The 17,565-nt window shown below is 36.6% G+C and overlaps 2 protein-coding genes across 6 annotated transcripts in view; one reads left to right on the forward strand and one right to left on the reverse strand.

The window, feature by feature from the left end:
• LOC122710226 (centromere protein P) overlaps positions 1 to 17,565 on the reverse strand; it is a 225,125-nt gene that overhangs the window by 123,974 nt on the left and 83,586 nt on the right. The gene's annotated exons all lie outside the window — the stretch shown is intronic.
• OMD (osteomodulin) lies at positions 299 to 16,839 on the forward strand. Of its 5 annotated transcripts, none has more exons than XR_006345857.1 (6): positions 330 to 452; positions 5,100 to 5,261; positions 5,677 to 6,630; positions 7,816 to 8,144; positions 11,940 to 12,058; positions 15,657 to 16,839. XR_006345857.1 is itself a non-coding variant. In XM_043927879.1 (5 exons), exons 2-4 carry the CDS (start codon positions 5,189 to 5,191, stop codon positions 8,142 to 8,144), a joined length of 1,356 nt encoding a protein of 451 aa, XP_043783814.1. In that variant the 5' UTR covers positions 330 to 452; positions 5,100 to 5,188; the 3' UTR covers positions 13,689 to 14,441. The 5 variants fall into 5 exon arrangements, 3 of the variants coding, with proteins under 3 accessions (XP_043783815.1, XP_043783814.1, XP_043783813.1); XR_006345858.1 differs by lacking the exon at positions 15,657 to 16,839 and adding an exon at positions 13,689 to 14,441; XM_043927879.1 differs by lacking the exons at positions 11,940 to 12,058; positions 15,657 to 16,839 and adding an exon at positions 13,689 to 14,441.

The following is a 17,565-nucleotide window of genomic DNA, read 5'->3' on the forward strand; positions in this document are numbered from 1 at the left end:
CCATGACACTCAACTGCATGTTACTGTGAACCTTAATTTGAAGAATTCTTTGGCATGAAAATGAAAATAAAAACAGTAATCAGTACATGCTGTTTCATTTAGTTCTGTTTGCCTTTCACATTAGAGGAAATTCTTGCCATTCCTCAAACCAAAATTAAGGGGGAAAGAAAGAAGTAAGCCACATAAATCTGACCAAGAACACAAGCACTTAAATTAAGAGTCCACAAAGTTTTGGATAATGAAAAGAAATACATAATTTTAATTCAACCCAAGTATTTTCCAAGCAGATTATATTTGCTTAAATTGCTATAGCAATTCAAGGGACAGCCCTGCCTGAACACAACAGTTACTGTGGATTTTTAAGAGACTCAGTTTAAGAATTCAGGAATTTCTGATTCATTCACAGGATTTGCAAATTCATCAGCCCCTGAAAACTAAAGCAAATTCAACAGGTATGATGATAAAATAATTTTCAATTTTTAAAAAAATATTCCTGCTGTTAAAAATAAAGTATATTTGATTTAACATTAAAATAGATTGCAGCCACCATAAATGCATAATTTTGGTAAGCAATATCTGGTAAAAGTTACATTAAATTTTGATTAGCCAAAATATTCAGGGAAAGAAGTAATGCAGGAAATTTAATTTTCTAACTTAAGGTTTACCCAATAAATAATCTTTGTTTAGATTTTTATTTTTTACTTTGAATGAAAGATTTTCAGGTTAATACAATAATTATCTGTTTCTCTTTCTTTCTCTTTCTCAACTTTGACAAAAAAGTTGCTGACAAAAAATCAGCAAACACCTTTGAGTCATACATCTGAGCAATGCTAGAGATTCTGGTTGTAAAGAAATGGGTATTTGTATAAATTTCACTGGACATTTTCTCAAAATTTCTCTATTAACCAAATATTACAATGTGTTTGCCTCTTCCTCAAAGAGAAAATATAAGTACTATAGCTCTAAAGGATCTAGTTTCTTGGGTTTCAGTTAACTAAGATTCAAATGTATTATGACTAAAAATAATCTTGAGACTTTCATATTTTTAACAGCAAAAGAGTCTTACTTCTTTAGGCCTTGGGTGTGATACTGATGTACACAACTTTAATTTTACAGACTTAAATTTAAAACTGCTTTGGAAAAAATTCTGAATTATATACTAATAGTTGGTCTCTTATTACATTTTAGCTTCTATGGCATACCAATGAGGCAAATATTTAAAATAATTAAATGCTATGAAGCTTTCAAATTACTTTAAACTTTCCAGAACAAAATTCCATCTCAATTTGATTAGTAATTTAAATTAGAACTTTCTTGATGAAAGTATGAGTGTTTTCCAGGTAGGAGAAATGTTATGACATTGAAACTTTTTAAGCTATAATATGAAAAATACACATTAACAAATAATTTTAAAAGCCTGGTAACATGTTTCACGTTGCTTTAAACTTTCTGTTTCACATTTGTTATTTTTCTATTAAACAAGGTAATAGAAAAGTGAATATAGTATATTGTGACAAAAATATTTAATAGAAAAAAAACAACCATGTTCTCTGTGACTATGTTCTTTTAGAGAAATCACTGTGGTGAAATAAATGCCTAGAAACAATCAACATTAGTAGTAATAAACATCACCAACAAGATGTAATCTGTAATTAATCAATCAATCATTCATTCAGCAAATTTTTGAGCATTTCCACAATGTTCATTGTACTATAGCCTATCAAAAATTAGAAGTTGTGATATGAGATGATTGACAGTGAGTTATAATGTTTCACTATGACTTATCCTATAGGAAACATGTCATAAATTGCTGAACATCAAAGGTAGAAGTAATAACAATATGCTTAACAAATGACTGGTAAACAATTAGCTGAATGAAAAATTTGGATGAGAAGAAACAAGATCACTGTAACAAGTAAAATGATCAGGGGTGAAGTTGAGGAGTAAGAGGAATAGAAAATAATGGCTATATCCATGAAGATGGAATGGATTTCTGAGCAGAAAACTGCAGTAAGTCAGAAGGGAGTGGGACAAAGTTGAGCTATAGAGCCAAGGTCTTCAGTGAATGAGGGCTCAATGGATGAGCTCAGATTCAGAAGATAAACTGTCTTCAGGGAAAAACCTTTCTTCTTAGTTGGCCAAAAAGATCAAAAGCAGATAATAAGAAGAATCTCCTTATTTTCAGAAAGGCTCCCATCTTCAGGTCTTCCAAGTCAAAGGTAAAGGCTGAACTAAAAAGTATCATCCAGATCTCCTTTGCCCCCCCCAAATTTCTCATAACTATTGAAGAGTCACAACTTTAATTCTCAAATATAAGGTTACTAATTGATAATTACTGATGTTCTTAACACAGGGTAAAATTCAGAGTTCTGATGAGTAGTGCTGTTTTTGAAGTCTGACTGTGTAACAGTCAACCTCTGAGACCCTCTATACGGCCTGGTCCTGCATAGTTGCATGTTTCTGCCTCTTAGCTTCTACTTTCATCTCTACTCCATGGAACAGTACTTTAAATGAAGTATGATAAGTACTTTTTAAAAAGTTGATATGCTATAGTACTGGTATAATGAGTATATAAAATACTACAAATTTAACATTAAAATATTATCAACCAGAGAGTAATATGTATAGAATGTTCTATTATCCATTCCTGCTAATCTCCCCAAATCTGGGCCAAATGATGTCTACAAAGATTTCCCTGTCTCACTCTTGCAGGGTTAAGCCACTGGCTCCCACAGCACTGATATCTCTGCTGCAAGCCATATTTCCCTCTGTCTGAGTACAGGTTCACTGTGTTGTTCCTCTCTTGTCCACTAAATTGAATGCTCTTTACAGAAGGAGCCACGTCTTCATGTCTTTTTCATTCTGTGTTACCCACCGATCACAGTGCCTCACCCCTAAAATTCAAGACAATCATCGAGTAACCAAATCAAACTAAATAAATCACTAGTAATATTTGTGAGCTGCTTTGTTAATAATGTCAACACACAATTATCTAGTACAAGGTCACAAATTCTAGCAGGTGAAAAAGCACTCTTAATCATGCCCACTGGGAGCTTCCCAGTCTGGATCAGCCAGCATTGAACACTGTCCTTTGGGATGAGACCATACAACCATACTCTTTCACTTCCCCTCCCAGGACTCTTATTTAATGCATAAACACTGCAGTGTGAAGACCATGGCTCAATTATAATAATGAATTAAACTAGGTGTTCATTCCCAATGTACAAATTCCTGAGATCACAATTTAGGCCTCAAGGTTCTGGGCCAAATCAGTTGTACAAACTTATTTTGCTATTTCAACAGTTAACCACAACTTCCCAAACATTTCATCCTTTGTTGCTTTACATGTTTTTTGCTCATTTCTTTTATCTGCCAATTTTCTTCTCTACTTCTCTCTGTGAGAACCCTCATATTCCTTTAAAGTCTAATTTAAATGCCATGTCCTACATGGATCAAATGGATAAGAAGGAACAACAGATGGAGTCTTACTGATTACCAAAAGGAAACTACAAATTTTGAAGTCAAATTGTTTAAAAAGATCAAATCATTACTGTTTTGGCATTTTCTGTAGGAAGGGATAGGATTAAATACAAGACAATATATTAGAGTAGTGAAAATGAAGTCGCTCAGTTGTGTCCGACTCTTTGCGACCCCATGGACTGTAGCCCACCAGGCTCCTCTGTCCATGGGATTTTCCAAGCAAGAGTACTGATTATCTACCATAGTTTCTGAGTGAAAAAGGAAGCAGGGTCATCATCCAAAACCAATGGTGAAGTTTTAGAGGCTTGTGTACGAGGAAGGGAAAAGGAATGGACTAATGAGATGTCACAATAGGCAGCACTTGAATGGTCATGACTTTAAAGTGAGCCAGTTGGCCCTGTCCTATTTTCTCTCATGCTGTCAGCTGCATGAGTCAGGCTATGGGAGGAGGGAGAACTGAAGTAACCAGGGTTGGACTATGAAGATTCAGTGAAGTTGCTCAGTCGTGTCCAACTCTTTGTGACCCCATGGACTGTAGCCTGCCAGGCTCCTCTGTCCACAAGAGTCTCTACGCAAGAATACTGGAGTGGGTTGGTATGCCCTCCTCCAGGGGATCTTCCCAACCCAGGGATCAAGCCTGTATGTCTTACATCTCCTGCATTGGCAGGCAGGTTCTTCATTACTAGCGGCGCCTGGGAGACTAGAGGAATATTTACATTCTGTACTATTCAGATTCTGATAAGAAAAGAAAAAAGACTAAGAAACTTAAGTTGTTAGGATCTAGGGCAGCCTTTCTCAAGGAAATGATTTAAGTAACTATTTTTTCATTTATCCAACGATGAAAAATAATACCATTCTAGATGAACAGGACATAAGCTGTTTCATTACATACAATGATGTAAGATATTAATTCTATTAGAATGTTAATCTTCTCATGAAATCCTGGATGAGAAGGGTAGAGAAAAATGGCCTTAGAATAAAAGAGGTATGATTTTTTTAAACTTTTCCTAAATAACATACTTATTCCATCTGGATCACTTTCTAATTTGCAAAGTACTTTAATATGCATACCTCATATGCATTTATGACAATAACAACTACCAAGTGAGATAAGCAGGCAAGTGATTATAGTTCTTATTTTACTGATGAGGCAAGAGGCAGATATAAGTGACTCGACTGTCAGAAGTGATAGGACTGAAATGAAGGTTTTCAGGCTCCTCATCCAGTACACATATCCCATCATTCACTACAACTTCAAGTTTCAACTCGACTGCTGTCATTTGTCTTCTCTTTCGTAAGCTGAGCGCTCCCTTCTTTACAATCCTACCCCACACATACCCTCCTATTCACTGTATTGCATGTCTGATTCTCCACTAGACCTAAACTCCTAGGAAATTAGGAGAATGTGTTTTTAATACCTGTGTATCTAGAAACTAACTAAAAAAAAAAAAAATAGTGGAAAGAAAAAAGTTAGGAGGGTAATTAGGAAAAACGTATAGAATAACCAATTAGAAACTAAAACTTGGTAGAATGTAAATATTGTGTATATCTAGGATTTGATGCAGTTTTTCAAGTAGAGTCAGAGACAAAATAATTGGATTCTGGAAACTATTTCACAGGGAAAATTTGAAGTGACAATCAGACTTGGACAGAAAACACTAAGAGGAAACATGATACTTATTTTTAATATCTCAAGCTTTCACATAAAATGGAGTGTTCTATGTTTTTCCAAAGAACAGAAAAGAACATCAACAAACAGGAGTTACAGTGGGCAAATTTTGGTCAGTATTAATAATCTCCTAATTAATATAGAGTCTCTCTTCTCATAGGTGGTGAACATAACTGAAGGGGCCAAATAATGAGAACATCTAATATCCATATGGAAAGAGCACTCAACTTTGGGGTAGAAAGATGTCATGCTATCATTGTGAATCCAGTCTAGTAAGCAAGACAAATCGAGATTCTCTAAAAAGATGATTACTTAGTCTGGTTCAATGCAGTATGAGGCTTTTTAAAAAATATCATCTTAAACATTAATTTTGTTCTGAGCAGCAGCCATTAATTCTGGACATTTTTTTTACATATTTCAAATCAGACACAGATATTGTGCATTTTAGATAACTGTCAATTTATATAAGAATTATTACATGTTTCACTCACTTTTTCCACTATATATTTCCTTTTGTCTTATAATAGGACAAAAAAGGAACATGGGCTTTTCAAGTCCAGTATGTGTCCTTTTCTTCTTTCTTGGAGTCAAAGTATATTGCCAATATGAAAGTTATCAATGGGATGAAGATTATGACCAAGAACCAGATGATGTCTACCAGACAGAATTCCAATTTCAACAAAATATAAACTATGAAGCTCCATTTCATCAGCATACTTTAGGTTGTGCCAGTGAATGCTTCTGTCCACCTAACTTTCCATCATCAATGTACTGTGATAATCGCAAACTAAAGACTATCCCAAATATTCCAGCACACATTCAGCAAGTCTATCTTCAGTTCAATGAAATTGAGGCTGTGACTGCAGATTCATTTATCAATGCCACTCATCTTAAAGAAATCAACCTCAGCCACAATAAAATTAAATCTCAAAAGATTGATCATGGTGTGTTTGCTAAATTGTCAAATCTACTACAGCTTCACCTACAGCATAACAATTTAGAAGACTTTCCATTTCCTCTTCCTAAGTCTTTGGAAAGGATTTTTCTAGGTTACAATGAAATCTCCAGACTGCAGACAAATGCTGTGAATGGGCTTGTAAACCTGACCATGCTTGATCTCTGTTTTAATCAAATTGATGATTCTATGTTACAAGCAAAAGTACTTGCCAAAATGGAAAAATTGATGCAGCTCAACCTATGTAATAACAGATTAGAATCAATGCCTCCTGGTTTGCCTTCTTCACTTATGTATCTGTCTTTAGAAAACAATTCAATATCTTCTATACCAGAAAATTACTTCAACGAACTTCCGAAACTTCACGCTCTAAGAATATCACACAACAAACTACAAGACATTCCATACAATATTTTTAATCTTTCCAACCTTATAGAGCTCAATGTTGGACACAACAAACTGAAGCAAGCATTCTATATTCCAAGGAATTTAGAACACCTATACCTAGAAAATAATGAAATTGAAAGTATGTAAAATTTCATTTTGTGTGTGTCTGTGTTTTACTATTTATTTATAGTTTTTATTTTATATTGGAGCATAGATGAATAACAATGTTGTGTTAGGGTCAGGTATATAGCAAAGGAATTCAGTTATACATATGCAAATATCTGTTTTTTTCAATTCTTTTCTCATTTAGGTTACTACCAAATATTGAGCAATGTTCCCTGTTCTAGACAGTAGGTCCTTGTTGGTTACCTATTTGATTTATCTACTTATTTATGGCTGTACTGGGTCTTTGCTGCTGCAAACGGGAGCTACTCTCTATTGGAGCACCACAGACTTTAGAGTGTGGGTGCAGTAGTTGCAGTGCAGGGGCTTAGTTGCCCCGCTACATGTGGAATCTTCCCAGACCAAGGATCGAATCTGTGTTCACAGCATTGGCAGGCAGATTCTTAACCACTGAACCACCAGGGAAGTCCATTATTGTCTTTTTTTCTTTTTTTTAGTTCTACCACTTTATTGCTACCAACCCATCTCCCTCCACCCTCGTGCACACATGCTCAGTCATGTGACCCCATGGACTGCAGCCCGCCAGGCTCCTCTGTCCATGGACTTTTCCAGGCAAGAATACTGGAGTGGGTTGCCATTTCCTTCTCCACATTATTGTCTTTTAAAGACATAAAAAATCTTATTTTGTTCTTTTAAAGAACAGATCTTTAAAAACCCATGCTTTACATGGTGCTACAAATTACAAATGGTTGCTTTGAAGCTGGCTAGGGAAATGGCAGAAATGGGCCCCAGAGAAATGTGTACTTCAAGGTTTATAGTCTTTTCTATTAAATGTTATTACTTTGAACTTTGAGAATATGTACTATAAAGTATATAAAAAAATACGAAATACTATAGAGTATACAAAGAAATATGAGATCTTGAATAGTAGAACTATATGTGATTTTCACTTTTTTTCTCTGAGATTGTTTCTGCTAAGAATTTATTACTTAAATAATTTATTTAGTAATTAAATAATTACTTAATAGCCAATGAAGCCATCATTTATTTTGATAATATAAAATTCATTTATAGTTTCATTTTATTCATTTTATTATTTGATTACTATAAAAATAATTAAACCTAATAAGTATTTAATAAAGTCCATTATAGTATTATGGATATAATACAGAAGGATTAATTTTTAATTTGTATTTTTCAGATATCAATGTCACAGTGATGTGTCCATCAGTTGATCCACTACATTACCACCATTTAACATACATTCGCGTAGATCAAAATAAGCTGAAAGCGCCAATAAGCTCATACATTTTCCTCTGCTTCCCTCATATACACACTATTTATTATGGTGAACAACAAAGCACTAATGGTCAAACGATACAACTGAAGACCCAAGTTTTCAGGAGATTTCCAGATGATGGTGATAGTGAAGATCATGATGATCATCATGAAGGCCCAGAAGAAGAAGCAACAGAAGAAAACATTGATGCTAACTATTATGGAAGTCAAGAATGGCAAGGAACTGTATAGGTATACATTTATAACTTCATAAGATATTATTATTCAATATAAATTTAGCTAAATATGCATAGCTCATAGTAATATAGTTAGAATTGAGTACTTAGTATACTAAGATCAGATTGAATTTAGGTTGTTGATAACATCTGCATCATTATATAGAATTAGAACTTACTCAAAATGATACAAATCTTGTAGAAATATAAATTAGAATGACAAGTAGGATCAAAAACTACACTTTGAACATAAAATTATCATGTTGAGAAAAAAAACAGGTATGCTCATTTATTTACACAGTAATTTTTCTAAAAATGATGAAAGAAGTAGCATTAGAAGCTAACAATGGTAAAACACGCACTTTAAATCACTATGAGTATAGTGTTTAAATGCCAAGAGGTTATATTAATGTAATAGGCAGCAACTCATTTAAGGAATAGACTATTTTCTTTGATCTAGTCTCCAGAAAAGCTTTCATACTTTTATTTGGCTATCATCACCATGACATCCACCCACCCTGGTCCTACCACTTAGAGCACAGAATGATAGTTTTGATTTTCAAAAGAGGTTATCCTAACTAAGGATTCAAGGCACACAAATTCATGAAATCAACTAGTCTTACTTTTTTGTTGTTTGTTTTAAATGTATTTATTTATTTTTTATTGAAGGATAATTGCTTTACAGAATTTTGCTGTTTTCTGTCAAACCTCAAAATGAGTCAGCCACAGGTATACATACATCCTCTCCCTCCTGAACCCCCTTCCCACCTCCCTCCCCACCCCACCCCTCCAGGCTGACACAGAGCCCCTGTTTGAGTTTCCTGAACCACACAGCAAATTCCCATCAGCCATTTATTTTACACATGGTAATGTAAGACTCCATGTTACTCTTTCCATACATCTCACCCTCTCCTCCCCTCTCCCCATGTCCATAAGTCTATTCTCGATGTCTGTTTCTCCACTGCTGCCCTGTGAATAAATTCTTCAATACCATTTTTCTAGATTCTGTATATATGCATTAGAATATGATATTTATCTTTCTCTTTCTGACCTACTTCACTCTGTATAATAGATTCTAGGTTCATTCACCTCACTAGAACTGACTTAAAGGTGTTCCTTTTTATGGCTGAGTAACATTCCATTGTGTATATGAACCACAACTTCTTTATCAACTCATCTGTCAATGGATATCTAGGTTGCTTCTATGTTCTAGCTATTGTAAACAGTGCTGCAATGAAAAATGGGATACATGTGCCTTTGAAATCAACTTGTCTTACTTTTCTCTCAGAGCAACAAAGCAAAAAAAAACTTAAACCTTGTATTTGGATGTCTGCATGCGTGCATGCTCGGAGAAGGAAATGGCAACCCACTCCAGTACTCTTGCCTGGAAAATCCCATGGACAGAGGAGCCTGGTAGGCTGCAGTCCATGGGGTCGCGAAGAGTTGGATAACGACTGAGCAACTTCACTTTCACTTTCCACTTTCATGCATTGGAGAAGGAAATGGCAACCCACTCCAGTGTTCTTGCCTGGAGAATCCCAGGGACGGGGGAGCTTGGGGGGCTGCCATCTATGGGGTCGCACAGAGTCGGACACGACTGAAGCAACTTAGCAGCAGCATGCATGCATGCTAAGATGCTTCCGCCGTGTCTGATTCTTTGCAACCTTACGGACTGTAGCTGGCCAGGCTCCTCTGTCCACAGAGATTCTCCAGGCAAGAATACTGGAGTGGGTTGCCATGCCCTCTTCTATGGGATCTTCCTGACCTAGGGATAGAACCCGCATCTCTTATGTCTCCCACATTGGCAGACGGGTTCTTTACCACTGGCACCACCTGGGACGCCCATTTGGATGCCAGAAAAACACCACAATTTGTATTTTAGCAAATTTCAGCTATTATACAACACAATCTTTTCTATGTTTCATTTTAATTGGGATAAATATTTTTATAATAAATTCACTAGAGAAAGGTTTTAATTACATAAAAATATGCTAATAAATAATTGCTCTATTCACAAGATTAAGTTAATGTTAGCACAAGAAAGTATATCAGCATTATTAAACACTTCTATTTTCCTAGCACAAAATATTAGAAACATGTATGTATATCAGCCAATGTTTATGTACATAGTGCTAAAGTTGAATAGAGTTCCTTTGAAATTTGAATGACAGGTTTTGATATCTTCTTTAAAACCTTAATAATCACATATCATTTTGAAGCATTTTAAGTATGCTTTGTAATGAACTATAACTTCTATGATGAACTTTCTTGATTTACCAGGTTAGTATTTTATAGAATTCCTCAGGTAAGGAATAAACACAAATCTGGGACTGCCTATATAGGAAACTCCTAAAAAAAATTTTTTTTAAAACAGTATTCAAAAAGATCAGACAACTAGAACAATATTTTAGAAGCAGTTTTCTAGCGATGAGTCTAACTTTCTGGAGATGACAGTTTAAAATGAAGCCTCTAATGTTCATTTATACCTTTGAGCAGGTTATTAACATTTAGGAGAAACAGACTACCCATGTGTCCTAGGGGCTAGCTCAACAATCCAGAATGAATATGAACAATACTCCATTCATTCACTTAATAAACATTCATCAAGTCATTTGGCCTGTAGGGCTTAGCAATGAGAGGTCAAACATAATAGATATGTGCATCTGTGACACTGTAAGACAACAGCTGTGACAGTAAAGAGTAAAATGTTAGTGATGTGGGTAAAGCACATTTTCAAAAGAGGTAAAAAACTTTAAGGACCATCTCCCCCTTCACTGACATTTTAAAAAATAGGGTTACAAATGTAAACATTTATTATGAGCTAACATATGGAAAACACTGCGGATTTTTTTTTTCATTTATTAGTTGGAGGCTAATTATTGTGGATGTTTTATGAGATGAGAAAGAAAAGACTATTTAAAATTTAATGAGCGCTATCAGGAAAATGCAAATTAAAAAAAACTACAACCAGATAGTTTACATTCACTGGATTGCTGAAAGCAAAAAGGCAGTAAAACAATAAGTATTGGTGAAGAGACGCAAAAAGTGGAATCCACTGGTGACAAAGTCAAATTGTACAGCTACTTTGGAAAGTAGTCTGGCAGTCCTTCAGTTAGTCACCTGTGAACCAACAATTCCACTCCTAGATATATACCTAAGAAAACTGAACACATGTGGTCACACAAAAATATGCACACAAATGTTCATAGCAGCATTATCCATTTACAGCCAAAAAGAAGAAACCACCCAAATGTCCTTCAGCTGATGAAAGGATAAACAAAATGTGGTATATCCACACAATGGAATATTATTCAGTCAAAAGAAGGATGTTGATACATGTTATAATACAGATGAACCATGAAAACATTATGCTAGTTAGTGAAAAGTCAGTCACAGAAGAACATGTATTGCATGATTCTATTTATATGAAATGTCTAAAACAGGCAAAACTACAGACACGGAAAGATTACTGGCTGCCTGGGGTTGGGGAGCAGGAGAAACAGGGGAACTAGGCAGTGACTGAGAATGGATAGAGAATTTCTTTTTGGGTGATGAAAATATTCTGAAATTGATTGTAGTGATGACTGTACAAGTTTGAACACACCAAAATCTACTGAATTGCACCCTTTAAAAAAGTGAGTTGTATGATGTGAATTATTTCAATAAAGCTGTTATTTAAAAATTTAACACAGAAAATAAGATGTAATAACTTATTCTAACAAAAGGAAGAAAGAAAGAAAATGTGGCAGTAACTGAACACTGATATGAACACAGATATATTAACTTTACACTTTACTTCGTATGTACACAGATGTATTAACTTCTGGCCAGGATGTGGTGAAGCACCTGAAGGCTTCAAGGTAGAGGTGGCGCTTTGATGTGTGAGTAGTGACTGACTGACTGGCAGGGTGAAGAAAATAAGGTTCCAAGGTGAGACTAACATAAAGATGAGGTAATTAGTTGTTTTGCTTCTTGTACAGTTAAAACACTCCAAATTTTGAGAATTCTGGAGCACCTATTTTTATCTCCTCCTAAACTGACAAAAGAAGATACATTTAAGAACAGGCTTAGCAAAGAAAAAACTTGATGGTAACATGGAATTTGAAATCAGATATACCTTGGTGGAAGGCTGACTTCACTCACGTAACTAAGCAAGATGACTCTGAGTGAGTTACTTCTTGAAGTCTCTCTTTCTGCATTTCTGTAAGGAAGGTGGTTCTCACAGGGCTGTTATAAGGACACATAGAGATAGTATATACATACCATAGCATTTAACAAAGCACATTCCAGTTACAAGGGTTTCCTGTGGCTCAGCAGTAAAGAATGCCTGCAATGCAGGAGACGAAGGAGATGCAGGTTTGATCCCTGGGTAGAGAAGATCTCCTGGAGGAGGAAATGGCAACCTACTCCAGTACTCTTGTCGAGACAATCCTACAGACAGAGGAGGCTGGCAGGCTACAGCCTGGGGGGGGGTCACAAAGAGCGACTGAGCACACACACACATGCATGCCAGTTACAGGTATCCTACGAGCAGTAACTATTATTGCAGCATGTCCAGCCCAACCTCCCACTGGATCTATGTGCCCTGAGCCGTTAGCTGTGCTTCACATGCCTCAGTGGACCCTCTAGAAAGCAGTTTGCATCTTTGAGGTTCCTTCCAAGGTTCTATTTGTACAAAAGATTAGTAAACAAGAGAGAATTTACTAAAGGTTTCATTAGGGGAGAGAGGAGATCTAAAATCACATATCCACAACAAACATATTCCAAGTCATTATTTGATGGTTTAACTTTCCAAAGCACCTCTAGATAGCCTAGAAAGATGGGGAGCAGAGTTTCCCAGACCCTTCACGAGGCATTTGGCTGCCTGGCTCCTCTGGCCAGAGTAAGGTGAAACTCTTCCTGTCTATTAGGCAGAAGAGGTCAAAGATGCCAACTCTGCTCTCCCTTTAAAGGAAAGTACATATAAATATGTCACAAAATGTCCTCCAGCTGCAGGGCCCAGAGGGAGGCAGATGAACAACCATCTTACATTACTCAAAAACACCCGGAGGAACTCATACTCCAGGTAGTTCTCAGTAAAAAGAAAACAAAACAAATAACCACCAATGCTTTCTGCAGAACAGAAGAATAAAGTTCTACCTCCTACCAGAGTTACAGACAAAACTAGCTGATATATCAGGAAAGAAAAAGATGAAAATTCATCAATTTTCTCATTACACTTCAAAATATCAGCTATATTAGCTCTGAGGTTGAACTTTCTGTCTTTGTGCCCACTAATGAATAAATTCAAATGACACCATGAACCCAAGCTTAACAAATATATTAAAAAGGAAATAAAAATACAGTATATTCAATAAATTTGCTTACAATCTACTGGTTGAGAATGTTTAGCATGTATTTAAGTATAACCTGAAAACTATATATCTTTTATTTTATTCCTTAAGTTGGAACCACTAAACCAAAACGCAGATATATGCATATCATATAACACACTCAACCAATTCCATGGTATGAAAGCTGAAAAAAATAAACCTGTTTCTTCTGTATACTTTTACTGTAGCAAAGAAGTCCAAGGAAAGCTAGAACTAAAACTCCAATTTCCTGATTCCAAATCCATCTTTTCTAAATCTTGGAAATGAAGAATAACAGCAGCTGGAAACAAAATTAAATCAGAACAGCTAAAAATCCAGTTTCTTTTATGTTCCAATTTCCTAAATAAATATAACCTGCTGTGCCCAGCAAGTAAACATCACAGCATTTCTGGATATGTCTTTCATTGCATGTTTAGGTTGCAAACTTATTATACGGAGACTTATGTATACCACTCAGAAAAATTAAAATCACAAATATGATCCATTATAAACATTAACCCTTATTTATATTGAGTCATAATTCCCCTCCCTTTAAGTTTTAGCCTTCTAGTCCAGAAAGTACTTGGGTTCCCATCTCTATTTCATTTTACCAAATGACTAGGGTTTAGGCATAAGCAGCTATTTGAGATGGAGATTCAAATCATAGACTTCCCACAAAAAGCCCAGAATGTTGGTTAGAAACAAGTCAGAAGTCTTTCCCACACTGAAGGAGCAATGATTACACAAGGTAAAATTCTGATACACCTTCAAAGACATAAAACCCTACAAAGATACCAAGGATAATGTAGTAGGGTTAACAAAAAGAACTCCACAGAGATAACCCTCTCAATTTTGGATAAATGCCTGCTCTTGAGCCTTGAAGGCATTCATCTTTTATTACTGTGCAGTGACAGTTAAATAGTTCTTTCTGGAGTAGAAAACCATCTAAATTTGAAACATATTTTACACTGGAAATGGAGTAGTAAAGAATTTGACTCCAAAGAGCAGTCTGGGCTTTGTTCAGCTTCTAGGAATTATCTATATCTTCGTTTAAAATGGGGGTTATACTTAATGGACATGAATTTGAGAAAACTCTGGGAGATAGTGAAGAACAGGGAAGCCTGGTGGACTGCAGTTCATGGGGTCGCAAGATGACTTAGCGACTGAACAACAACAATTCTCTTGGTAGTCCCATGGATAGCAAGGAGATAAAACCAGTCAATCCTAAAGGAAATCAACTCTGAATATTCACTGGAAGGACTGATGCTGAAGCTGAAGCTCCAGTACTTTGGCCACCTGATGTGAAAAGCCATTGGAAAAGACCATGATGCTGGGAAAGACTGAGGGCAGGAGGAGAAGGCAGCGACAGAGGATGGGATGATTGGATGGTATTACTGACTCAATGGACATGAGTTTGAGCAAACTCTGGGAGAGAGTGAAGAACAGAGAAGCCTGGAGGGCTGTAGTCCATGGGGGTGCAAAGAGCTAGACAAGACTTAGCAACTGATCAGCAACAACAACAACAACAACAGATTTTAGGTTGGGACAGGCCAAACCCAACAGTCTTAGGTTGGCCATGCCAGAAAGACAATCATGTGGTTTAGGATGGGTCATGTAGTATCAGTCAAACTGGGGGCAGAGTTCAACCATGTGGAATACTCAATTGATCATGCCTATGTAATGAAGCCCCAGTAAAAGCTGAGCCATGAGGTTCAGTAGCACTTTCCTGATACCCATGTTCCTTGTCATGCATCAATGCTGGGAGGGCATTGATGAAAACATCCTGAGAACAATACAAGTTCTGTATGTGGAACCCTCCCAGACTCTGACTACTGTCTCTCTTCCTTTGGGTGATATTTATGTGTATCTTTTCTCTGTGATAAACCATAACCATTAAATAATGGCTTTCTATGAGTTCCACGAGTCCTTTAAGCAATTATCAAATGTAAGGGTGGTTTTGGGAAATTCTCAAACTTGCAGTTGGTATAAGAAATGAGGATGGTCTTGGGAACTGTGCTCTCAAACTTTAGTTTGGCTAACTCTGGGAGGGAACATACATATTTTTTGGTGTAACTATGAATATTTCTAGAATCTTTCTTGTGCAGTCATCTCCCCGTCAATGTGGATATGACCTCTGATCTCAAAATACTACAAACAGATGGCATATATGATTACAGGTACATGATTGCTACAAAAACGGTACTGCTCATCTTGTTGGAACACTAATCTTCCTTTCTGGCTGTGAAGAAGAAATCTGCCATAATATGAGCTGCCCAAATATTGGAGGCCATGTTGCAAATAACTGGGGGTGGCCTTCAAACAACATCAAGCAAGAAACTGAGGCCCCTAGTCCCACATTCTGAATGGAGTTGTGGCCAACAACCACATGGGTTCATACACCTTTACCTTACTTGACCCGTGAAAAGAGGGTACAGCCCTAGCCAACAGAGATTGCAGATGAGATATAAGTAAAGCCATGGACAGAGGAGCCTGGAGGGCTACAGTCCATAGGGTTGCAAAGAGCTGGATACATTTGAAGCAACTTGGCACAAGCAAAGCCATACTTGGACTCCTGAGCCACAGAAACTGTGGGATAATAAAGGTGTGTTATTTTAGATCACTATACCTGTAATAAATAACCAATAAAATAGGTAAGTGGTCATTCTTCAGAAATGCAACATTAGAGGGCTATCTCTAAAATGAAAATAGAACGATGTCACTCGCTGGCTTGAAAAATTTTCTCAGTGGTCTCTCACTGAATACAAATGAAAGTCAAACACCACAGCAAGGTACAAAAGACTTTTCCTTAATCTGACCTCAAGCACCCTGTCTGATCTCTTAATGTGTACCACCCCCCTAACCTCTTCTCTTTCTCCCTCTAAGCTCCAGCCATATACAGCTAATTACAAATTATCTTAATGATCTATCCTCCCCACCTGTATGCTGTTCCCACTCCTAGAGCAATTCTCCCTTGGTCTGCTCCTGCCCTGACTACCCCTCGCTTTCTCTACAGAAGTAAGACTGGGGCCGCCTCAGTGGCTTTACCCTTTCCCAGATCACTGCAGAATATTTCTGTGTAGCAGATTGCTCACTGTGCCTTCCATTGCTTGTTTGCTGCCATTCTTGCTTACTTACAAACTCTTCCTCCTTGAAGGGAGAAAATGAGTTTTGCTTGTCTGGGTTTATTTTTCTACAGTACTGGCAGAGAAATGGCACTCAATAAACTTCTACTAAATGAATGATTTTCCTCTGCTGACAAAGGTTCGTATAATCAAGGCTATGGTCTTCCCAGTGGTCACATACGGTTGTGAGAGCTGGATAGTAAAGAAGGCAGAGAGATGAAGAATTGATGCCTTCAAAACTGTGGTACTGGAATAGACTCCTGAGAGTCCCTTGGACAGCAAGGAGATCAAACCAGTCACTCTTACAGGAAATCAACCCTGAATACTCATCAGAAAGACTAATGCTGAAGCTGAAGCTGCAGTATTTTGGTCACCTGATGCAAACAGCCGACTCACTGGAAACATCCCTGATACTGGGAAAGACTGAGGGCAGAAGGAGAAGAGGGCATCAGAGGATGAAATGGCTGGATGGCATCACTGATGCAATGGACATGAACTTGGGCAAACTTTGGGAGATGGTGAGGGATAGGGGGGCCTGGTGTGCTGCAGTCCATGGGATTGCAGAGAATTGGACATGACTGGGGGACTGAACAATAACAACAAATGAATGAATGCCAATAAAACCATACACATTGGTCATAACTTTTCAAGGAAAAAAAAAGTTATAATCCACAAAATAATTTTCTGTAGTACAAAGTACCAAACTGTATACCACAGTAAACTATGAACCTCTAAGATTCTCTAAATCTATTCAACATCTTTTCAGTTCACTTCTCAACATTCCATTAAACCTGCCACACGACAGAAAACAAATCAATATCTGCTATTTCATTATTAGATATTAGTCATAAAATTGATATTTTCAAAGAATTTAAAGTCATAAAATCAACCCAAATCAGAGAATATCACAACTAAATTTAAAACTAATTCACATTCAAGTAAAAATGTAAGTATTCACATCTTA

This window comes from Cervus elaphus, chromosome 16, assembly GCF_910594005.1.
Source record: "Cervus elaphus chromosome 16, mCerEla1.1, whole genome shotgun sequence".
Lineage (NCBI taxonomy): Eukaryota > Metazoa > Chordata > Mammalia > Artiodactyla > Cervidae > Cervus > Cervus elaphus.

Coding starts and splice junctions, on each gene's coding strand:
- OMD (XM_043927879.1), top strand. CDS start 5,189: ATGGAGTGTTCTATGTTTTTCCAAAGAACAGAAAAGAACATCAACAAA. Junction 5,262..5,676: donor GTTACAGTGGGCAAATTTTG/GTCAGTATTAAT, acceptor GTCTTATAATAG/GACAAAAAAGGAACATGGGC. Junction 6,631..7,815: donor AGAAAATAATGAAATTGAAA/GTATGTAAAATT, acceptor TGTATTTTTCAG/ATATCAATGTCACAGTGATG.